Below are 7,463 nucleotides of genomic sequence, written 5' to 3' on the forward strand. Positions count from 1 at the left end.
CTGTTGTTTTTTTTTTTTTATTGTCACCAGGGATTCTAATATTTGATGCCAAATATTAGCCGTAAGACCTATATTCTATCTTTGGTAGATTTCTTTTAGCAAAGCTAGTGGAACAGGACTCTGATACATGCCAGGTTTTTTTTTTCCCCCTTCCTGTTCAGTGCAGGTTAATTAGTGAAAATTTTGGGTGAGTAAAATGTGTACCTTTCCACTCTAAAATTGACTGGACTATTGTGTTTTTTTTTTTTTTTTTAAATAACGAGTACATCACCTCCTTGCTAATGTCATCGGACCCAAATATTAGCCTTGGCAGATGTCTGTATGCTTTTGTGCCTTTCGTTTTGGCCGCGAGGCAAGCAATTGAATAGCAAGATTATACTGTCTATTAACGGTTGTTTTTGTGATTTTAATTAATGAAGTCATGTTTCCAGTATGTATAAGGTGGCTTTATGTTCAAATATGTGTTCTATATGGCCTTCAACAGGAATGTAAGGACTGAAGGCTCCACAAACGTTAGGTCATCGAGGGTTGTCTTGTTCCGACTTGCAGCTACTGTCTACAAGCCCGCCCCCTTCCTCTCGTCTTCCATTATAGCCAAGAGGTAAGGGTGTGTGTGTGCGTTTTTGGTTTTGCTACATGGCGAGGACCTTAAACCGGGTTTACTGTCTTTGTTGGACCTCTTGCACTTGGGGGGGACCGTTTTGGTGGGCCCCACAAGTTCAGCCCTCTCTTTGAGGGTCAAGACTCGCTTTTAGAGTCTAGGCTTGAATTGGATTTTGGTTGAGGTTAGGATTGGACAATTTGTTGTGGGCTAGGAAATGCATAATGGCATTGGGATGTCCCCACTATAATTTTCCTGTGTGTGCGCACTTCTTTGTAAAATAAATAAGTTTATAAAAAAGTTTTTCAGACCAGGTTGGATATGGTGACTGGAATGTCACTGTTGACTGAGACGCTCTCCCCCGCCCACACACACACACACACACACACACACACACACACACATGCACACACGGAAAAGCTAACTTTGCTCTTATTACACGACAATGAACAATTATGCGAAGGATTACTCAAATTTCTGAACTTGCCACATGGATATGTATGGTATGACTCAATTGCAAAGATGAGTTTGAGGGCGGGGCGTAGGCGTCTGTTTGTTAGAGAATTAGGCAACAGGTATTCACAGGTCGCTGTTTTCCTCCCCTTCCCTCTTTTGTTACAGATTCCCTCACAGAAAGGGGAACTCAACATTTCATTTGAATCCCACACGGAGGCCGGGCCCTTTGAGAAGAAAAATCGACACATTTGGAACTCGACGGTCTGACGTTTGCAATTGAAAGAACTCAAGAGGTTTGTCTTTTTCCCATGCTGCTGTGCTATAGCCCTGTCCCTTAACCTGAGGTATAGTAGTCATCTTCATAGAATTACTTGAATTACACTTCTGTACGCTACCTATACAGTAAATAAGTTTAGTTTGTTTCATGAGACTTGAATGTCATTTAGCACTGGTTTTGAATTGATGAAGCTTTTCTAATGTATTCTGGGTCTGCAGTATTCACGGAAAACAAAGTAGGGATAGTTCAAATACAAACGACTCTACCATGTTCCGCCGTTGTTGTTTGCAGGACTGTACCCCTTTTTTACCTCTGTAAGTAATCTGGTAGTGCAACTGAAAACCGCACAGTAAATGTCATCAAGTGTAATTTACTTTAAAGGGCTATTTCGTCCCAGTGTAAACAGCGAAGAATTTAATTTAATTTTATAATAGTGTTTCTTAACTTTAGACTGTGATCTATTTTATTTTATTTTATTTTATTTTATTTTTTAGTAAAATACTATGCCCTGCACTCAGTATTTGTGACTTGGTGATGTCACATTTGAGGCATCCTCTTGAAGAGGCCCACTTAATTGTGTTTTGCTAGGGACCTGGCACAAATTGCACCCCAAATCGAATTGTTGAATTATTTTTATTGGCATGTTAGCTGTCAGCAAAAACACCACGTGAAAACCTCCTCCCACATACTCATTCACTCACTCACCCTCATGCCATTACAGATATTTAAAAGACTTAGTCAAGGACGCCAATAACTGACATTTGGAGCCGATATTTATTTTCAATCAATGGAAAAGATTATTGTTTAAATAAACATTTTTTTAAATGTTTTTAAGCATATGTTTATTGATCTTTTCAGCTTTGCTTAATGTTGATTTAAAAGTTTTGAGAAAATGTATATCTTTGTGTAAATTATATTAAAATGTCTACAGTGACTGAAGTTCTCAAATTTGAAAACACCAAATACTGCGCGGTATTTTCTAAAAATGCCCAAATATTGACGCCGATAATCGATCCATCCCTGTCAGTGGGCACGTACGCTGATTGGGGCAAACTTTTGTTCGGCAATACAAGTCATAGGAAACCACAATTGGGTTTTAATCTGGGACGTCCAGTTTGACCGTAAACGAGCTTGTAAAGTGAGGCTGCTGCCTGCACGGATCTGCACGAATGATCATTCCCTGTTCTTTCAGATCGCATTCCTCCTCCCTGCGCTCCACTTTCTCGTGCACAATGCCAAGCGTTCCCCCCCAACCCAAACCAAGAGGCATCGACTACAGCCTGCCCACCTGCCGAGATATCCGCTGCAACGGATACGGTGATTGTGTGCCCCCTCCAGGCGGCGGCTCCGGTTATGCGTGCGAGTGTGACCTGGGCTACAAGGGACACTTCTGCGGGGAAACATTTAACGGTTCACTAAGCCTCCCGCTGACCTTGGGAGTGGTGGCCGTCCTATTAGGTTTGGTGACCCTGGCTTACATCCTTGCCAAGTTCCGGCAGAAGCAAAAACAAAGGAAGAGGTACTGAGCGACTTGCCTGAGTTGAACATTTTGTAAACGCGTTCTTCAAATGTTCTGAATATCTGAAGAGAAATGTGAACAACCAATGAAGTCTGCCAAGTTTTCATAACATTGACGCAAGCAACACTGCTCAACATTAAAAGAACCCCATGAAGGCATGGTGGTGGCAGCATCATGGTTTGAGGACGCTGAACATTTTTGGGGTATTGGAAAATTCTGATCTATTATTGGTGGATTTGTTTTATTGGCTTACCCCCCCCCCCCAAAAGTATAAACTTTCAATGGAAAATTATCTTATTATGAAAACCTATACATTAGAATAGGGTGCATATTTTTCTATCCACAGAAAGATTCATAGTCGTAGCTATGCTCATTTCATTTTTGTCTGACCAAAACGTTTTAATTTAAATCATTTAAAAAAAAAAAATTCTGTGCCAAAATTTACAGTGTTTCCAATGCTCTTTTGTAAACAGGAACTTGCAGCAAAGCCTGGCAAAACAACAGCAACAACAACAACAAGTTATTTGTGAAGCGGGCCCATCAAGTTAACACCAGAGGTATGCATTCTAGCTGGGTAATAACATATTTCACAACACCTGCACACTAACTCCACTAGTACAAAAAGGAACTTCACTTTGCCTTATAGTGCGGAAAATACTGGAAAATACTGTAATCTGATTGATTCTTTTACTGGTGAAAAAGTTGAGCCTTCTTTTTTCATCCTCACTCCAAAAATGTATCATCACTTTTTGTGGTTTTCCTTAATTGGCTTCAAAAATTCAATGGAATCTACAAATATGGCGCAGTTCCCTCAAATTGGATGACTTTCATTTTTTTTCTGATCTGAAAATCTTGAGTAAATTATAGTTTAGTAATTCAGTTTGCAGTAGTTAAAATAACATTGTCATGCAATAATTTAAAAAAAATCCACAGTGTAATCATTTGAAATTAAAACTACTGCTCATTGAGCTGAAATTTTTTGTTGACGGAAAATCACATGACGATCGTTCACCTCAGGAATGAGTTTTTCCAGATAATGTACTGTTGGTCACTACTCCTTTCCCTTATTCCCTTCACATTTTCATATGAAAACATAACTGTATTGACTTTACCAATAATTAAACAGCCAATTTTTCTTCTCATCCAGGCAAATTCAAGCGGATCCTCTTTGAAAGTTTGACAAGCTTCCGGCTCATTTTATTCAAATATTAACAAAGTTGGAACAGAATGGACTTCTTTTTAAAGGTGACGCCCTCAAACCAAATGCCGAATTCATCCTTAGTTGTGATCAATTTGGCAGTCTAATCATTTCTGACATCTGTGAGGACACGACACTGCCGCATTTTCTTCTAAAGTGTGCTGAAAGTGAAACGTGCTCTACAGATTCTTGTAGCTTGTTTGAAAGTGTTTGCGCTCAAATATGGGGCTGATGGATGTTTAACTAGCAGACTTTGTCAATCAACCCAGGAGTTGCCTCCAGTTACACAAATGTGGTGCTGACTTTTTTTTTCGTAATTGCCTTTTTTCTCTTCATTATCGGATTTTTTTTCCCCCCGTTTTACCAAATGATACTAATAATGATTACAATATACAAAATCACACCGCCAAACCTGAATTAATAACACGCTATTTGGAATTGTGAACGGGTTTTTGTATTTGAATTATTTTTTTAATTGCCATGGATTATACAATCTAGTTTCTTTTTTAGATTTTGATTATTAGATTATTTAATTGTTTAGTTGGTTGGCTTTTTTTTCCCAACGGAAATTGCAACTGGTACTGGTAAAATGTCGAAGTTTACAGTAGTACCTTTCATTAGTTCTAGATTTTTTTTTTTTTGCTCAAAGAAATTGCCACTGATGGCACAAAAGTTTAAAAAAGCTATACATTGCCAATATTTTTTGCAATATTTTTTAAATTTGGACTAGAATTGCACTTACAACACTACAAAACGTCAATTGATATTTCTGCACTATTTGGAATTTTTTACAGGCTTTTTTTTTAATTTCCAAATTATTATATTGCCAAGGGAAATAGCCACTGATGGTAGAATCTTGTCTTTTTTTTTTTTTTTTTAACTCCTTGACACAGATTTCTGCTTTCAGCACTGGGCCTCCAAAGTTTGGCGTGCTTGTTTAGGTGTATCAGAGGGCAAAGTATCGAATATAAAGGAGTCTGTACAGAGTTTCAGGCTCCAACCCTAGCGCTCAACGTCCCCGCCCCTTAAACCTTCGCCATTGTCAGCCCCGATTGTTTTCCAAGCGTCTCAGGTAGGAAAATGAATCACACACCCTACACGGGAGGATAATAACTAAGAGTAGAAATATGCCCAAATTAAAGCTTAACAATTTGTATGTTGATTTCTGCTTATTTAAAAACAAGCCTCCTTGAATTTGAAAGAATCTCAACACAGATTGAGTAGCAGACAGTGAGTTTGTGTGTTTGTGTGTGTGTGTGTTATCAGTGTGGTAAAATGTCGCCTTTGTCATAGTCAACCAACAAGTTGTGCAGCCCAAAAACTCACCCAAGGGAGTGTTTTTGTTCCCGCCCGTTAATTTACTTTTCACACGAGAAGAGATGTTCCCTTACTGTTTCAATTCTTTGAGAGGAAATTATATTTATGAATGATAAACTGTGATAGTTTGAGCTTTTAGTAGAATACCACTTATTACTTTTATGCACTTTTGTTGTTGCTCAAAACACAAGGTAGTCATGAAGCACCATCCTTTTGTTGTTTTGTCATGACTGTATTTACATAAGTAATCGGCTTAGCCTCCAAACATGATTAAGAAAAAGATGTAATTATTTGTTCTGCCTAACTGTGGCTTTAAGCAAAACAAAGAAGCAGGAAATAAGTGCCAGACGGTTGCTTCTTGCAAAGTTATTGTGTGCAAAGTGACGCAGTGGCTTTCGACTTCAATGTACAGCTGCACCACCTTGTGTGTGCGTGCGCCTCTATTATGTTTTTGTGCTTTTTCTAACTCTTGTTCATGAATAGTGAAATGAGATCAATTGATGCGCCAGAGGCCATTCCGCTTTTGGAACGTCAATAGTCCATTAGCTATGTGTTTATTTCACTCATTTTGCACTTTTCATATGTTTAATTTTCAAGTAATAAATCTTTGACCCATTTGACAAGTGTTTTATGCTGTATTTTCTGACTGATTTGCTGTGGTTTGTAAATACACAGCCTTTCCTTCATGACCGTTTAATGATGTCCCATGTAAACTCGATCTAAAAAGGAATGTGTACGAAGCAGGGGCGGAGCTACATGGGGCCCAGGGATGGCCATGGCCACCCCCACACTTGATTTTTTTTTTTCTTTTCATTTTTCTGCCATTTTACATGCATGCAGTATTCTTAGACCCATTGATACCCAATAGCTTTATATTAACTGCATATTTAACCCTTGTATTTTTTCAATGACAATTTTTGGACTTTGCAACATTATTTTGTTTTTGTTTGTTTCATCAAAGATAAAGCATTGAAAAAAAAAAGTGCTGACATTTCTTTTGTAATGTCAAGAGGCCAAAAGGAAAAAGGACACCAAGATCTAGTGTCTAATTTTTTTTTTTTTTTTTTTAAAGCGCTCAGAAAATGATTCCCAGGAGCGTAAGTTAAATCCAGTTTTTCTCCCATTGACACCCAGTATAAACTGCCATTTTCCATATACTGCAAACCTGTTTTATCATGCATTTCTCATGATTACTGTATGAATCCCCTCAATAGACACTCGACTCTCGGTCAAAAATGAACCTGGTACGTTAAAAGGTTTAACACGACAAATCCAGGAGGTGGCGCCAGAGCCTAGTTAGTGTTTGTTTTTTGTTTTTTTTAACATGCTCGCTGAGCAGCGGGAGTATATTGTTCAATAAACACAATATGGATTGTAAGATGAGTATGTATGTGTGTTTTTGCATTGGTGCTAGGTTTGTCTTGTTTTTTTTTGGCTGTTCATGCTATTTGCAATATTTCTTTGAGCGTTGGTGCTAGTGTGTTGCCACAAAAATGGCTACCCCTCTGGTGTAAATTTATGCTACCTTTGAGCCATGGCACATAAAAAAATATATATAAATACTGTATACTGTATATCCCATGTTTCAGTGCATGCACATTATGTTCTTCCTGCCATCTAGTGGCAAAACATTTACCACTTTTACCAGTCACTGTTGGGTTCTGACATAACTAGACGAATAAAGAAAAATTACTGACTATGAAGTAAGATTTCTGAGTGTCAATATAAAATTAGATCTATTCCCACGACACACCCAATCAAAGGTGCTGTCTTGACGCCCATTTATTTGGGGAAAAAAAATTAAAAGGCGGTAACTAATTACCTTTAAGCCGTAAATGCAGATGTTCACACCCTGGTTAGGAAATTAGCTCAACCGGCTTGAACAGGTGAAGAAATCGCCGCCATCTTTCTGTCAGTGTTGTCGCAAAATATACCGTACCTGGAATGGTCATCTTTTAAATGAATCGACGCCATTTTATCCCCTCAACACTTGGATGGTAAATTGGGCTATATGGAAATTTAAGGTGCGCTGTCTTTACATGCTTGACCCAGATCGGAGTTTCCTTCCGCAAATTCCTTCCTGGCATCATTGCCA

The 7,463-nt window shown here is 38.4% G+C and overlaps 1 protein-coding gene across 2 annotated transcripts; it reads left to right on the forward strand.

Annotated features, from left to right (window-relative positions):
* The first annotated feature begins 470 nt into the window (after nt 1–470).
* Nucleotides 471–7,015, forward strand: LOC148411742 (uncharacterized). Of its 2 annotated transcripts, XM_088434216.1 has the most exons (5): nt 471–601; nt 1,223–1,350; nt 2,527–2,853; nt 3,327–3,410; nt 4,001–7,015. In XM_088434216.1, exons 3-4 carry the CDS (start codon nt 2,567–2,569, stop codon nt 3,400–3,402), a joined length of 363 nt encoding a protein of 120 aa, XP_088290342.1. In that variant the 5' UTR covers nt 471–601; nt 1,223–1,350; nt 2,527–2,566; the 3' UTR covers nt 3,403–3,410; nt 4,001–7,015. The 2 variants fall into 2 exon arrangements, with proteins under 2 accessions (XP_088290342.1, XP_088290340.1); XM_088434214.1 differs by lacking the exon at nt 471–601 and having other exon boundaries at nt 1,048–1,350.
* The last annotated feature ends 448 nt before the right edge of the window (nt 7,016–7,463 follow it).

The sequence above is a fragment of the Hippichthys cyanospilos genome, chromosome 15, assembly GCF_059441005.1.
Source record: "Hippichthys cyanospilos isolate Australia breed blue-spotted pipefish chromosome 15, RoL_Hcya_1.0, whole genome shotgun sequence".
Taxonomy (NCBI): domain Eukaryota; kingdom Metazoa; phylum Chordata; class Actinopteri; order Syngnathiformes; family Syngnathidae; genus Hippichthys; species Hippichthys cyanospilos.